This window comes from Corvus moneduloides, chromosome Z, assembly GCF_009650955.1.
Source record: "Corvus moneduloides isolate bCorMon1 chromosome Z, bCorMon1.pri, whole genome shotgun sequence".
NCBI lineage: Eukaryota > Metazoa > Chordata > Aves > Passeriformes > Corvidae > Corvus > Corvus moneduloides.
In genome coordinates, this window is record NC_045511.1 from 29,039,851 (window position 1) to 29,055,341 (window position 15,491).

Consider the following 15,491-nt stretch of genomic DNA (forward strand, 5'->3'; position numbering starts at 1 on the left):
CCTCTGGACACGCTTTAAGATGTTCAAGTCTTTCTTGTGCTGAGAACTGCAAACTGGATGGAGTGTTCCAGGTGGAGCCCCACAGGGGCAGAGTAAAGGGACACAATCACCTACCTTGACCTGCTGGCCACACTGTTTTGTATGCAGCCCAGGATGTGCTTGGTTTCTGGCATTGCCAGCTTGAGTCCAGCTTTTCATCCATGACAACCCACAAGTCCTTCACCACAGGGCTGCTATCAAATGACTTCTTCTCCCAGTCCGTACTCATGCCTGGGATTGCCCCTACCCACTCGCAGCACCTTGCCCTCAGACTTGCTGACTTCATGAGGTTATCATGCCTAGGCACCCTGCATGAACACTGCAGGGTGCCAGCCCTCACACATGTGGCCTAACTCTAACCCTCTCGTTAGCCAGTACAGCACAGTAAATCCACACCACCATGGCAGCGTCATCCTTCAATAACAACACAGATGTCTCTTATGAAAAAACAGTCCTGTTAACACTTCTGCTATGTTAGACATACCTACGCCAAAATGCCTTCACACGTAGCAAAGGGAAATAACAGTAGCACTTCTTCAACTTTGAAAAAGAAGAATTTGAATTACACTTAAATAAACAGGGTGGATCTTAGCTGGTCTTAATGCACAGTAGGACTTCATAAGCTGTGACGGAATTTTGGCAGAAAAATGTGATATTGACACAGTTGCCTGGACACTCTCACAATACCCGAAGACTTGGAGACATTCTCAGCATTACAGGCTCCAGACCAGCTGTAATACAGACCAGTTCTGCACCTATAGGGTATATCACACAAAGTAAACCCCATGCGTATTCCATGCACACAGGGGCTCAGTGAGTTCGCTCTGTGCTCTTAGCAGTGCAGGAAACCCAGACTTTCCTCCAAAACACACATAAGATGTTGAATGGACCAAGGCAAGCCAAGCAGCATTTCACATAAACCTAGTATTTTCCACCCAGTGATATAACCAGTAGACAGGAGGTTTGCAATCCCTCTTCTACGCTTTAAAAAGTGAAAACAGAACATAAAAATATAATAAAAAATCCTGAAGATACTAGAACAAAAATCCCTGCTAAGCTTAGCTACAGTAGCACCCACATACCTCCACAGTACAGTTATAATTTTTAAAGAAAAGTCGGATATAACTAAAACGTAGGTCCAATTATTAATCTGTGCAACCCCAAAATATTTTTTTTCCACTTTTAACTTGGGTAATCTCTGGATAATCTAAGGCATCTCAACACTTCCTAGCAACACAAAACAAGGAAAAACCCAAGACACTCCAGAGCTGCCACAGCAACCTTTTTTTGTGATTCCTATAGGGCTTCATTTCCAAGTTGCATCACACTTGGAAGCGTATAAAACTATAGGATTTGAGTGAAAAAACCCCAGACCTGGAAAGAATAGAGATTTTTTAAAAATGCAGAAAACAAAGAAACAGAAACCTGTGCCAACTGGGCAAGTACATTCAGTATTTTCTTCAGTGTGGTTACTACAAAGTGATTGACATGGTCAGGAAAGTAAAGGCAAATGATTCACACAGTGGTGAATCAGGAAAACAAAACACTCACAAGGCACTATTTCCAGAAAGGCTAGAAAACAAAGTGCTGATCTTCATGATTTTTTTAAAAATCCTGATTCTTAATTTTATTCACTTCAAGCATTTTAGAAAGATTCCTGTTAAAAAAGCGTGAGGGTTTTAGTTCCACCACTTACGCTTGAGTCATTGATGAGATTGAAGACTATATTTATCCTGAATTAAAGCAACGGTCTCCTTCACATGTCTAAGATCATACAAAATTCATAGAAGATGAGTGTTTACATCTATCTGGAGATTAGAAGCCTGCAGTGCAAGTTACATATACCATTGGTAAATACAGCACTACTTCCAAGACAAAATAACTCTGTTCATAAACAGTAAAATTCAAAACCTATCCCTGAAAAACTATAAATCTTTCCCAAAGAGGGAAATTATATAAAGGTTTATATATTCATTTCAGTTTAATGTTGTTTGATGTGGTCTTCTCAACTGATCAGACAGAGAAAGTTCTTGTAGCAGTTGATCTTAATTTACTATGTAGCATTATCAGCTATTAATTCATACACATGAATTATCAACAAATGCTGAAAGGTTCTTAAGATTTCCCACGACAACATATTTAAGAGAAAAGTTACACTGAGCAAAAGTAAAAGTGAGAAAGAAAACCCGAAGAAATATCTCTCCATTATCTTACGGGTTCATTTTCAAATAATCTATATGGTTCACCTGAAGAAAAAGTGCTTGAATGAAAAATACAATAGTGTCAAGAAATCTCTAGGCATTTGCCAAACAGGAGCTATTCTGGAGCAAAGAAAATGTAGTAAGAACAGAATAACAGAGGTCAAAACCAAAATTAACACAATGATATTTGGCTGTTTTGTAGAGCATTTTGAACATGATAGTACTTTTTTACCTTCTTCTTTAGCTTATTTTTTTTTAATTAATTTGCCTAGCAAGGCCTAATAGTCCCAGCTGCTGTTAGTTAACTTCTTCACAAGAGAAAATACAAGCTGTAAGTCTGTATTTGATTTCTGCACAGAAATAGAAACAGGAATCTAAAACTGTTTTTGTTTTTAAGGTTATATCTCTTCTTTCACACCTCCTCATTTTGGATCACTTGCTCAGCTTCTCACTCAGCATCTTCTGTTTACAGAATTAAGTCTGCCCAGCATCCAGACAGACAGTTGGAACATCAAACATAATTGCAAAGCACCATTTACAACCCCTTCTAGGATAAAGGGATCACGACTGCTTTTTGGAAGGGCCTCTATGACTACCAGTGACAATTGTCAACAGTAAGGGCAGACACTGTGCTTACAGCTCACGTGCACACCTGCCAGGCACAACTGTTCCAGCACAAGACTATGCCACTGGGACACCCAACAGCATCCACCCAGAATCTGGACAACAACTTTGTAAAGTGTCTTGAGAGTTTTAAATTATGTATTTGTGACTCTCCAAAAATTTTTAAATCAGTTTTTTCAGTACTCTGTATCACACTGTTTCGAGAAGAGGTTGAATGGGAAAAAGCAGTTTTTCCTAGGTTCTTGCTCAGCCCATATCTTTGTTTCAATTCTAAGGGATTCTTTTTATAGGAGATACATCCCAGGACTGCTCGTCCTTATCAGTTTCTCATGCAAATTTGTATGTGTGATGATTTACACTCACTCTGCCATCCTAACTAGATTCTGAAGAAAATCTGTCATCTCACAAAAAGCCTTTTTTATTCTGAAAGAAAGCATCCATGGTCTCAAATAGGATTAGCTTTTTCACTTTATGTTCAGAACCTTCCCTCATGCCATCTTCATGTTTAGAGGAATCTTACCAATTTCCTTGTATTTATGAAGATCCCAGCCACATAATGGGTTCAGCACTCAGGAAGTATTTTTACTGGAACCAGTTAAGGAACTGGTTAGTGGATTATTTCTTATGTTCACTGGTTAACAAGGTGTACCAGTTACTATTTTCACATTCTGCAGAGAAAGTATTGAACAAAAAGGAAGGAGTCATTTCCTGAATTATAGCATGACAAACCAAGAGACTAAAAAGTGACACAATCTGCCAAGCAGAAGGAAAAGCAATGAGGAACTGAGATTTTTTTCTATGCATTCTTGCACTTCAACTGGATGTCCAATTTCCTACCCACCATAACCTAACTTACCCTGCAGAACAATACAATGCTCCTATTTTAACACCTGAAGTTCAAATAATTCAATAATTTCTTAGAAGAAAACCTGTTTAGCCAAATATTCAGAATCTCTCTAGCACTATTGTGTATGTAAAACCATCAGGGATGGATTAAACTGGGCTTAAATACAGCATTGTTTATCCTGTTAGTTGTTTTAGATCTTAAACAACGTTATTTTTACAATAGTAAGTGCCACGACAATTATATCATACAACTGGTGTGATACCAGCACATTACATTAATAACCCTAAACATATTTCCAAATAAATCACTGATACTCAATTTTAAACAGGAAAAAAAGCAACAAAGTCACATAAATACATGTGAATATATATGTATGAATAGAAACACACACCCCCACCCCCATTCTTCTAGAGTCAAGCAAATAAAAATACTTAAGTAAGAACAGGAAGTGAAATGAGGGGTTGACTGTACTCTACTGAATAACAAACTTCCACAAGTGAGACAAGAGTGGGCAGCAATATGGCTTAAAAGGAAGACTACTGTGGTAGCACACTTAGAAAAAAAAATAAGTGCGCTTCCAGCATATTCCTTATCACACTGTGACATATACACGTGCTCTCTGCTTGGAAGCATTTCCTAACAGGCTTCTCGCAAAGTGAAAGTTACCATTAAATAAAAAGGCTGGGGTGGGGCGGGAAATGCAAAAAGAACAGGAGTTGATCAGCATGTATTGTTTAATCCTTTAGAAAGGTGTATATATAATACATACAACCTGCTCTTTCCCCACTGGAGCCGAGTCAAATTAAACATATTCAAGTAAATCAGTCACCTGTCTTCTGTAGGTGTTGCAAAAGCAGTTTCACCAAAGGTGCTGTCATGAGCCAGCTTGGGATGGATCTAATTGAGCAACAAGTAGCCCAGAAGGAAGTCAGCTTGAGCTAAAGAAATGCAGAGTTAGAAACACTTCTGGAAGAAACTAGTGACATAACCAAAAAGCAAATGTCATGCAGGGACAGCCTGGTTCAATGAAAATTCAGAGCTGCCACCTGAGAAGGGTGCTCCAAAATCAGGATGAGAACCGGCTTTCTATGGAATACAAAGAAGCAAAGCAATTTTATGGACGAGTTATAAACAGCATGTAATCAAAAAGGAAAAACCATTAAAGGCACCATGCCCAGAGGGAACCCACCAAAAAAAAAAATGAAGCAAAACTCCTTATTCCTGGATTCCGAGTATGGGTGGTGGTGGGTGGAATCAATAGAAACATTTGTTACAAACTACTCAGAGAATGGAAACTAAAAACCTCGCACGCCATTCCCTCTGGCAGTAAAAGAAGGAGGCCCCACCTTGAGTTACAACTACAATTGAGCAATTAATGCCCATTGAACATAGCACGGACCCTGCTGTAAAGCAATTGTCAATGGAAAGTGATTGCTTAATGGGCTGGGTTATTTCACATGGAAAACCCCAGGGTATTAACCAACGTTGTCGGGGAAACATCGAAATACAAGTAACATCACCACTACGAAAAACTGCTGAACACTAAACTGAAGGAAGACTGAGTAATCAGAGATGTGCACTGGAACCCATGTTAATACAGACTTCCACATCTATAAAGAAGGAATGCATGCCATCTCTAGAGCAAGGGGAGGTGTTACCAAAATGTACTAGTTTCCAAAAAGAAAGCAAACCTGAAGCAGGAACTGCATTAGCACCCCACAAGTGCACATAGACATCACTGGAACAAGCAAGTGCTTCTCCACTCATTAAGTACTGAGGTCACTTCTGACTGAAATACTGCACAAGTTTTGAAGAAAATGCTGTTAAAAGGCTCAGTACAGTACTTAGGACATGTTTTACGGGGAAAGCCTTAGACTTTACTGTCTTTTGTGTACCACAAAGGAATAACTAGTCAGGCATTTATCTCCCACAAAACTTCAAGAAAGAATTAAATCTTTTCAGACCTGTAGCATAGGACTGCAAGAACTATTATCTGTGGGAAACTTACCAGAGGAAGACCAAAAAATTTTATGCAAGATTAAAAGGACCCCAGGGTACTATCCTTGAAGACGGCTGAGAAACACCTGAATGTTATGTCTAAGGTATATTTGATGAATGATCATCCAGAAAGAGAACGTGCAGAGCACCAGCCACAGCCACTTCACACCATGATGAGCACCTTCCTTACTGCTTTTGTCACTGCTCAACGAGTCAGACTGAGGCAGTAACACAGATGATATATGAAAGTGCTGTGCATGGCTTGGTATTGGATTACAGGCTTTAGCACCTTCTGCAGTAAGTTATTTACTACCTAATTGAGTTTCTGGACTGAAATCTGGGCTAATGCTATCAACACAAACTATAGCTTCCAGCTACAAAAGCTGTGTGCATTCTCACAAAGCTTGCTGTCCTTTTCTCTGCATCACTGATGGTGACAGTGATATTTTCCTCTGAGGCTCTGTCAGAAGGAGGCAGGGAAAAGAAAAGCATAAATTCTCTTCAGTACATAACAGATTATCCTTCAAATCCAGACCAGTAAATTGCATTTTTCAATATGTCAGTCAATGCTCCAAACATTTTTCTCAACATGTATATCAGCTTAACCAGAACTGAGCAAAGTTGCTGTGTAAGGTTTTATTTTGTGGAATTTTTTTGGTGTGTGTGTTTGTTTGGCTTTTTTTTTCTTTTTTGACAGTCTTTGTTTGCTCCGTCTAAGCTCTAAATGTAGCAAAATTCACTTTAACATTACAGCACCAAACATCTTGTTGTTGCACGGAAAGGCCCCACCACCCACAAGAAAACCACTGAAGAATAAAGCAAGCAAAGTCTTGAAAATTCAAACTGATTGGAGGATAGAAGCAAAATTGTACTGTGGTTTTACCTTCTTGCAGCTTTTATTTTTAGTTCAAAATGTACCAAAAGCAAGAGAAGCTCATCACAAGAAGGAAGAATATGTTTTTCCTTTTGAACTGCAAGCATTAAGACTTTGGGGGGAATCTCATACATCACCCACTTCCTTCAAAACAGATCTGAATGAAACCTGTAGGGTCAAGGATGTTTCAGATGTCTGTCTCAAAAACAGAACTAGAAAGGATGAGAGTTCAAGGAGATTGCCCCTTGCCCCCTTATTCCCTGCTACTACTTCCATATCTCAACAAACTCCCAGCTTTAACACACCTTCCCTATCTGACTCTATTTTCTTAGAACAGCCTTTTAATGTAATAGACTGCATTCAAAGTGTGTCCAAAATATGCATCTGAAGACTGCTGCAAATGCTGTCTGAACATCTCCAAGCTCTTCTAAATCAACAAGGAACAACATGGCTTGTCCTTATCTGGGACATGCCTGTATAAATCACAGCAGCTTTCTGGCTCTCTTGCCAAATCTGAGATTTACGGCATAAATACAGCTCAGATCCAGTTTACATTTTATTCTGGAAAAGCTGTGGTGTTGTCAGCTAACATCTAAATCAGATTAAGAGAAACAAAGCTTTATACATCTTGGAATAAGTTTGGAGGTTCTGCTTAGAAGCCTAAAAAAAAATTGTCCCCCCTCCCAACTCCTCTCCAACCCCCAAAACAAAAACAGAAAACAAGGATGCTGTTTCCCAAAACAGTACTTGACTTAGGGCCTTCATATCAAGACAGGTGCCCTACCTGCCCAAACAGCATTTCCCTAGTAGAAACAGACACAAAACATATCAAGAAGTCCTTGACTGCAGTTTCCCGTAAATATTCTAATGAAATATATAGATATAAAAAACCTAAAATGGTTAAACAATTGTAAATTTGCCAGCAAACCTGCTTATAACTTAAATCCCCTACATTTTATCTTTGGCTAAAATAAACCAAACTGACTTTAGGTTAGAAAGTTTTATAGAACTGGAAATATTTGTAGCCCCCAAAACTGTACAGATTCACGATTCTTCCAATTTTTTTTTCCTTGAAGTGTTTTATGTAAAATAAAAGCACTGTGAAAAGAAATTTATTTATTGGTGGCTAAAACTAATCCCAGCTCCAGTATAAAATATCTGCTATGTTTTAGCGTATGAAATTGGTCCTTCTGTGAACTACCAGTAAGAGCTCTCTCTTTACTTCTTATACAGACTTCATATATCTAGTATTTTTCGTTTTTAAGATCCATACACGTGTGCACAAAACCTCAGTCACTTACACTGCCTCCTCTTTGCCAAGCCTGAGGAAATTTAAACCCACTCAAACCTGAAATGACCATGCTTAGGAAAGCAAGAGCAATATAAGAGAGCAGCTTTTCATGCTACAAGTCAAGCATCACTTATTCTGTCACACATACACACACACTTATCAAAGGAAGTCACAGCCACAATCAGTAAAGTGATAAGAAAAATAGTTATTTATGAAAGGTTTGCAGAAAACAGATTTGTTGGGGTGGGGAGGACATGTGAATAAACCACAGATGCAAGCCTGGTTGATTGATATTACAATAAATATGCGCACAGAAACTTAATACAGTGACATCTTCAGATCCAACTGGACACCTAATCCACACAGGAAGACTACTGCCTTCCCTGTAAAGTTTCACTTGTAAAAATACCTTGCCAATCTACGCAAGAGAGCTGCAATTCTCCCCTGGAGTACCTTCAATCCCATACAAAGTGCTGGTAACAGTGATGTGGCCCTGAACTGGAGTGGGAAACAGTATCTTACTTTTAAACAGATTAGATGCAGGACACTTTGTACCTTCCACGGAGAGCATCAGAGCACCCCTCCTGTGTACTTTTAGGAATTCACAGAAGAAAAGCTAAGGACCATCTTGGCCTGCACTATCAGGAATGTTTTGAGAATTTGTTGTATTTTCTTGTACTTTTGCTACACAGCTATGTAAGCCACATGGGCACATGCCAGTCTCCTGAGTATCTGATAAGTTTATAGAAAAACTCCACAAACTTGATCATTCACACATAGAAAATGCCATTCTTCAAGGGTCTAAAGGGCAATCACTATTAAAACACAAACCCAGGTCATTTACTCAAACTAATGACAGATAAGAGGTGGGCTTTTCCAGTTTGTTTCTTTTATTTTTCTTCTTTCCTTTCGATAACTGGTGGAGTCACATCATCAGCATGCTTGGTTCCCTTCAAAGTATGGAAGCTTTCTGTTTTGGTAAGAACCAGCTTCAGGGAACGTCAACACAAACAGCATCAGGAGACTGAACATCTGAACCCACAGATCTGGAACCACTGCAAATCCACTTAGAGAAAGGCCCCTCGATGCCTTCATGTTGAAGCCTGTAGGTGGTTTATCAAAAATAGTCCAAAGACAGCTGCAATTACACCTGCAAACCTAGACTCTGCAGAGAAGAAAAAGGAGGCAGCAATTATCTATCATGTTTTTCAAGTCTACAGCAAATGTTTCCTTCACTAATAGCTAGGTGGGTTACTTTTTTGTTTTAATAGCCTGGCACTCCTTCTACCACTTTCTAAAGTGCAATGATCAAACTCCATTAGTTACGGTAAATGTGACAACGACGCAACTATTAAATGGAATTTACTTAAAATACCATTTAAGAAATCATATTAGCAATTATTAAATAACTTGGAACTTGTCAGAAGCAGACACTGTGAGCAAATGACCCATCAGGTGGTTTTGAGATTTGTTGTTTAGCAGTAAGTTGTTGGAAAGACAAACATGACTCTAAGCATAGCGGTTGAAAACAGACAAAAGGACAAAAAACAAAAACAAACAAGCGAACAAAAAAAAAATCAGTTCTTCACCCACTGGAGACACTGATGTGCAGGTGCCATTACAGGGTTTCCCTACACACTCTGAGCAGAGAATGTTAGAGCTAATGAAAACTAAGAGTATTTCCTCTCTCTCATATTACCCCTCACAGAGGTGACTTGCTTGGGGTGGAGTTTTCAGATGTAGATTTAAAAGAGATATTTTAACCGTGTAGCTTGGAAGTGCCTCATCAGCACATGGTCATTAAACAGTGGTGCTAAGGATGCTTATCCAGAATTCTGCTGGAAAAGCCAAGGGAAACAGTTCCAGAACAAAAATTCTCAGTGGAAAACTAGGAAAAAATCCTAAATGCAACTTGCAGCAATACACTACCTGCAATATGTAATATGTGAGTGGGGAAAAAAAAAAGTGAGACATTCTGGACATTCTGCTCCTTTCACGTTTTTCTACCTGTTAGCATTACCAAAACTGTTCAGATCTTTAACTGACAAACTGGCACCTGAACACTCAGTTTTATGACTCCAAAAATTTGCCATTTTTTAAGTCAGTGATAGAAGAGACCATAGAAGACTGGCTCTGCACATTTCATTTTCACAATGAAAGAAATCATCCTTTGAGTTTCCAGCTTTTTTGCTTATTAGGATAAGCAGTGACTTTACACTACACAGACAGAACAACACTTCTCTCAGAAAACTTTTAAGCAAATATAAAGCCCTCCTCGCAAGACTTGCTTTGCACCACACAGGAACATGACTTCTACCTAACTTAATCCTGCACCCTCTTTACCCATGGCAATGACAAAAGGCAGGAGCTATTTCAAGAACGGCAGGGTACTTGTTCTACACCTACAGCCTTGTTTGACACCCACCAAAACAATGAGGGTTTTGTACAACCTGACTCTTCAGACCTGGCCTTGGAGCTGCAACCCAAACCAGCTGGACTGCATATGCTCATGAAGACATCATGTTTTGTGCTGTTCTGTTTGGGTTTTTTGTTGTTGGTGGTGATGTGTTTGTTTTCCTTTAAAGCGGGACACAGAGATCCACTCTTCTTCCTATGACACCACTGGATTTTGCTGCATCAGAACAGGTCACAATTTTGTCCCTTCCAAGAACCTCAGCTGCCGCAATGCAAGGAAACCCAGCGATTCCTTCTCCCCTTCCTGGCATGAGCCAAGGTTTAAAAGGTTCAAACTCCACACAGGTCTCAGATTCTCCATGCTATCAGGCATTTCAGCAGGTAAGGGTGCCCCTGGGATGGATTCACTGTGAGCTGCTGAGGTGCTTGGTGGCTCACAGCGTGTTTACCCCAGCATGCGCTGGAGCATTGCTGGATCACAGCACACATCCATGTCACCACACAGGAGTGAGGAGCGACACACCTCTGATTTTTTGTTATTTTTGTTAGAAACTATTATTATTATCGTGAATAGAATTTATTCCTACCATTTTTAATAACAGCAAAATTTTCAGTACTACTGTTGTTTTCAGACTTGATTTTTGCAGTTTACGACTATTAGAATTTTTGTTGCAGTTTATGATTATTATTATTAGAATTTTTGTTACTATTATTAGAATTTTTATTACTACCCTTAGATACTTCTTTTTGGGATAGAATGCACTATTTTTATTACTGTATTTCAGTATTGTGTTTTAGTATTGTGGCTCTGCATTAGATTTTAGCATTAGATTTGAGTCCTATAGTTGATACTAATTATGAACAGAGTTTTTATCAGTAGTGGGTTTAGGCAATTTTTCCTCCCCCTCCCCGCCTCGCCCCGGACGCGTCCCCGGCAGGTCCCGCACGCCCGCTGCCGCCGCCCCGGCAGCCCCTTACCCTCGCACTGGTAGCCGGCCAGCCCCCAGATGAAGTCGGTGCAGTAGTGGCAGAAGGTGGGCTTGGTCAGGGTCACCCTGCGGAACGCGTGGCCCGGGGGGCTGCCGCCCCCCGCCGCGGCGCGGCCCCGCCCGCCCAGCACCGGGCTGGAGGCCGGGCTGCCGCCGCCGCTCCCGCTCCCGCTCCCGCTACCGCCGCCGCGCAGCGAGCGCGCCCCGTCCGCCATTCCCGCCGGGCGCCCGCTCCGCGCGCTCCGCGCCGGCCGCCGCTCGCTCGCCCGCGCTTCCGCCCCGGGGCGGTGGCGGGGGCGGGCGGGGGCGGCGCCGCGGCAGCGCCCGGCGGGCGGCGCGCGCTGCCCCCTGCTGGCCGCGCCCTCAGCGCCGCGCCCGGCCTGTCCTTCAGCACCTCCGGCGGCGCCGGCCTCACCGCCTCCCCGGGCAGCCCGGCCCAGTGTCTAACCACGCGTTCTGTGGAGAAACTTCTCCTGGTGTCCATCCTAAACCTCCCCTGGCGCAGCTTGAGATCATGTCCTCTCTCCTGTCTCTAGCTGCCTCGGAGAAGAGACCGACGCCCACCCGGCTACAACCTCCTGTCAGAGAGTTGTAGAGAGTGATAATGTCACCCTTGAGCCTCCTTTTCTCCAGGCTAAACAACCACAGCTCCCTCGGCGTCTCCTTGTAAGACTTGTGCTCCAGCCCCTTCGTCAGCTTCATTGCCATTCTCTGGACTCAGAGGAAAGACCTCCAGTTTCTTGCCGTGACATTAATCGGGAAGGTTTTGCTATCCCATCATTGTACCATTTTAGAGCGCACAAAGCTCCACCTCAGGAAGATTTGTGATGATGCATTGCCAGAAGAAGACGATTTGCTGTAGGTTTTGCTTTCTACAGTCAACATCTCTGACTTCATCAGAAAAAGGATTCTGCCAAGCAGCCTCCCTCTTCTGTAACACAGGGGTTTTTTTTCCTCTGTTCACTTAACCTTCTTGTTGCTAGTTTGGAAAATGTTTACACACCTGGATGTTTCCATGTTGCTAGTCTCTGGAATGCCTCTGTTTCTTTGACTTATTACATTGGGTAAAGTATTATGGATGGAGTAGGCTGGGACAAGAAAGGAGGCTATGACTTCGGATTTTGTGTATATTGATGTATGCTGTCCACATCTCAACTTGTCTGACTGGGTCCTTAATCTCAGCTTTGTACTGAGAATCTCCACTGAGCTGTTCAAAACAACATCCAAGTACCTTCATTAAGCCATGAGAGACAAGAAAAGAGTAGTTAAAATTTTTGTTCCTGGCGGCTCTGATTTATCTGTATTTTGGTGAAGGGTGTAATAACCTGGTGTAATAAATCCCTTGTGTAATAAACCCTCTTGTCCTGTAGACCAACAGCAAAGTTCTAAAATTTCTTAGCATGTTCTAGTTTCTACTACTCTTACATTACATCTCCTTTCCATGTTGTGAATATTAATGTAGTTATGATCAGAAGGATTTGGCCTTCTCAAGGAGAAACAGTAGAAATAATTAAGAGACCAAAGAAAGCATAATATGATTTTTTATGGTGGGAGAAAGAGTGAGTAGTTACATGCGTAAGCTTTGAAATACTTCTAATTGCTTTTACAAACATGATTTAGAAAACATATCTAGGATAGCACAGAGCTGTATGAAGTCCCAGATATACAGGGAGGATAGGGAAGAGGGAAGCAACGTGAAACCCCTTTGTTTCAAGGTGTGTGCCTGCTGAAGACAATGAATCAGCCAAAGCACATAGTGATAGGTCCCAACTTCCTCAAACTCAGCCTTGCTCTGGTCTTTGCAAAAATCATAGGACAAGTCCTCTTGGAACATATTTCTGGGCACATGGAGGAGAAGACGGTGAGGAACAGCCAATATTGGATTTGACAATGGTCAGTGGTGCCTGGTCAACTTGTTGGCTTACTATGACAAATGTGTAGATGTGTGCAGGAGGGGACACCAGTGTAACCTTGACTTCAACAAGGTTTATGACTTGGTCTCCCATAATGTTTTTGTATCCAAAGTGGAACGTTATGGTTCAGCATGGGTGGACAAGTAGATGGGTAAAAAACTAGTTGTATGGTTGAGCTCAGCAGGTAGGGGTTAATGGGTCATACTTGAATTCCGCCTGGAGGAATGTTACAGGGGTCTCTCCTGGGACCTGGGCATTGAGGATGTCTATCTAGAACCTGAGAAGGTCACAGAGAGCAGTATCGTCAAGTGATGTCAAGCTTGCACATGACACCAAGCTGAGGGAACAGTCATTACACTGCCATCCATAGGGATCTGAACAGACAGGAGAAATGAATCATGTCATAGAATCAAAGGGTTGGTTTGGGTTGGAAGGAACTTAAAGATCATCTAACTCTTCTGCCATGTGCAGAGACACATTCCATTAGACCAGTTTGCACAAAGTCCCATCCAGACTGACCAGGAACACTTCCAGGGCTGGGGCATCCCCAGCATCTCTGGGTGACTTTTTCCAGTGCCTCATCACCCTCACAGAAAAGAATTTTTTCCTAATATCCAATCTAAACCCACTCTCTTTCATTCCCTCCTTGTTATGTCAATACACGCCTTTATTTATTCTTGAAGTGCCTGGAGAGGGTCTTTAAGAAGTCCCTCTCCAGCTGTCTTGTAGGGTTCCCTCAGGTTCTTGAAGGCTACAATTAAGTGCCTTCTGTTCTCCAGGCTGGAAAATTCCAATTCTCTCTGCCTTTCCTTGTAGGAGAGGTTCTCCCTCCCCCTAATCATACTGGTGGCCTCCTCTGGACTCACTCCAACAGGTCCCTGTCCTTCCTGTGCTGGGACCCCAGAGCTGGATGCAGTGTTCCAGGTGGGGTCTCACCAGAGCAGAGCAGAGGGGCAGAATCCCCTCCCTCCCCTGCTGCCCACGCTGCTTTGGATGCAGCCCAGGGCACGTTTGGCTCTCTGGGCTGTGAGTGCCCGTGGCTGGGTCATGTCCAGCCTCTCATCCCCCAGCACCCCCAGGGCCTTCTCACAGGGCTGCTCTCCATCTGTTCATCCCCAGATGTGCTGACCCAGGGGCAGCACCTTGCACTTGGTCTTGTTAAACCTCATGAGATTCCTATGGGCCCACTTCTCGAGCTTGTCCGGGTGCTTCTGGTTGGCATCCTGTCCTTCAGGAGTGTCAACAGCACCGCTCACTTTGGTGTCATCTGCAAACTCAATAAGGGTGCACTCAACCCTTTTACCTATGTCATTAATCAAGGTGACACTGGTCCCAATACAGGCCCCTGAGGGACACTGCTGGTCACTGGTGTCCCACTGATTGCGACTCAGAGTTGTTGACCACTACCCTCTGGATGCCACTGATTTCTTATCCGTGTAACAGCTCACCCAGCAAATCCATCTCTCTCCAATTCAGAGAGAAGGATGTTGTGGGGGACAATGTCAAAGTCCTCATAAATGGCATCTGCTGCCCTTCCCTTGTCCACTAGTGGAGTCACTCCATCATAGAAGGCCTGGCCTGCAGGTTGGTCAGGCAGGACTTACCCTTGGTAAAGCCATGCTGGCTGTCCCAAATCACATCCCTGTCCTCCATGTGCCTTAGTACAGCTTCCAGCAGGATCTATTCCATGATCTTCCCAGGCACGGAGGGGAGGCTGACAGGTCAGTTGTTCCCAGGCTCCTCCTTTCTACCCTTTTTAAAGATGGGTACAATGTTTTCCCTTTCCCAGTCACCTGAGACTTCACCTGACAGCCACAACTTTTCAAATGTCATGGAGAGTGGTTTGGCAACTACATCAGCTGGTTCCCTCAGGATTCTGGGATGCATCTCATTGGGCTCCATAGACTTTAAGTATGTTCAAGTTCTTCGGGTGATCATTAACCTGATCTGTACTTAAAGTGGGAGAGACTTTGCTCCCCCAGCCCCCTCCTGCTGTTCATCCACTTGAGACACGTGGGAAGAGGGGTTACAATTTAAGACTGTGAGGACAAGAAGCAAAGGGCGGAACTTGAAACTAGGCGTTCAGGCTGGGTCTGAGGAAAAACCTCTTTACCCTAAAGGCAGTCAAGCAGAGGAGCAGGTTGAGTGAAGTTTCATTGGCCTGTCCTGCCTTTCTTTTCAACACAGCCTGTGCTTTTGAAATGCCTTTCTTTTGTATTGATCTAATAGTCCTTCCCCTCTTAAGAGTCAGAGGCCCAAGATTTGGGAAGCTGAAACTCATGTGAACGAGTATTTCCTAT

At 42.6% G+C, this 15,491-nt stretch overlaps 1 protein-coding gene across 1 annotated transcript in view; it reads right to left on the reverse strand.

Moving 5' to 3' along the window:
• The window catches only part of DGKQ (diacylglycerol kinase theta), a 90,707-nt gene extending 79,214 nt beyond the window's left edge, over positions 1-11,493 (reverse strand). The window contains 1 exon segment of the mRNA XM_032097096.1: positions 11,268-11,493. Within this exon segment, the coding sequence (XP_031952987.1) occupies positions 11,268-11,493 (226 nt within the window).
• Between the last annotated feature and the right edge of the window lie 3,998 nt (positions 11,494-15,491).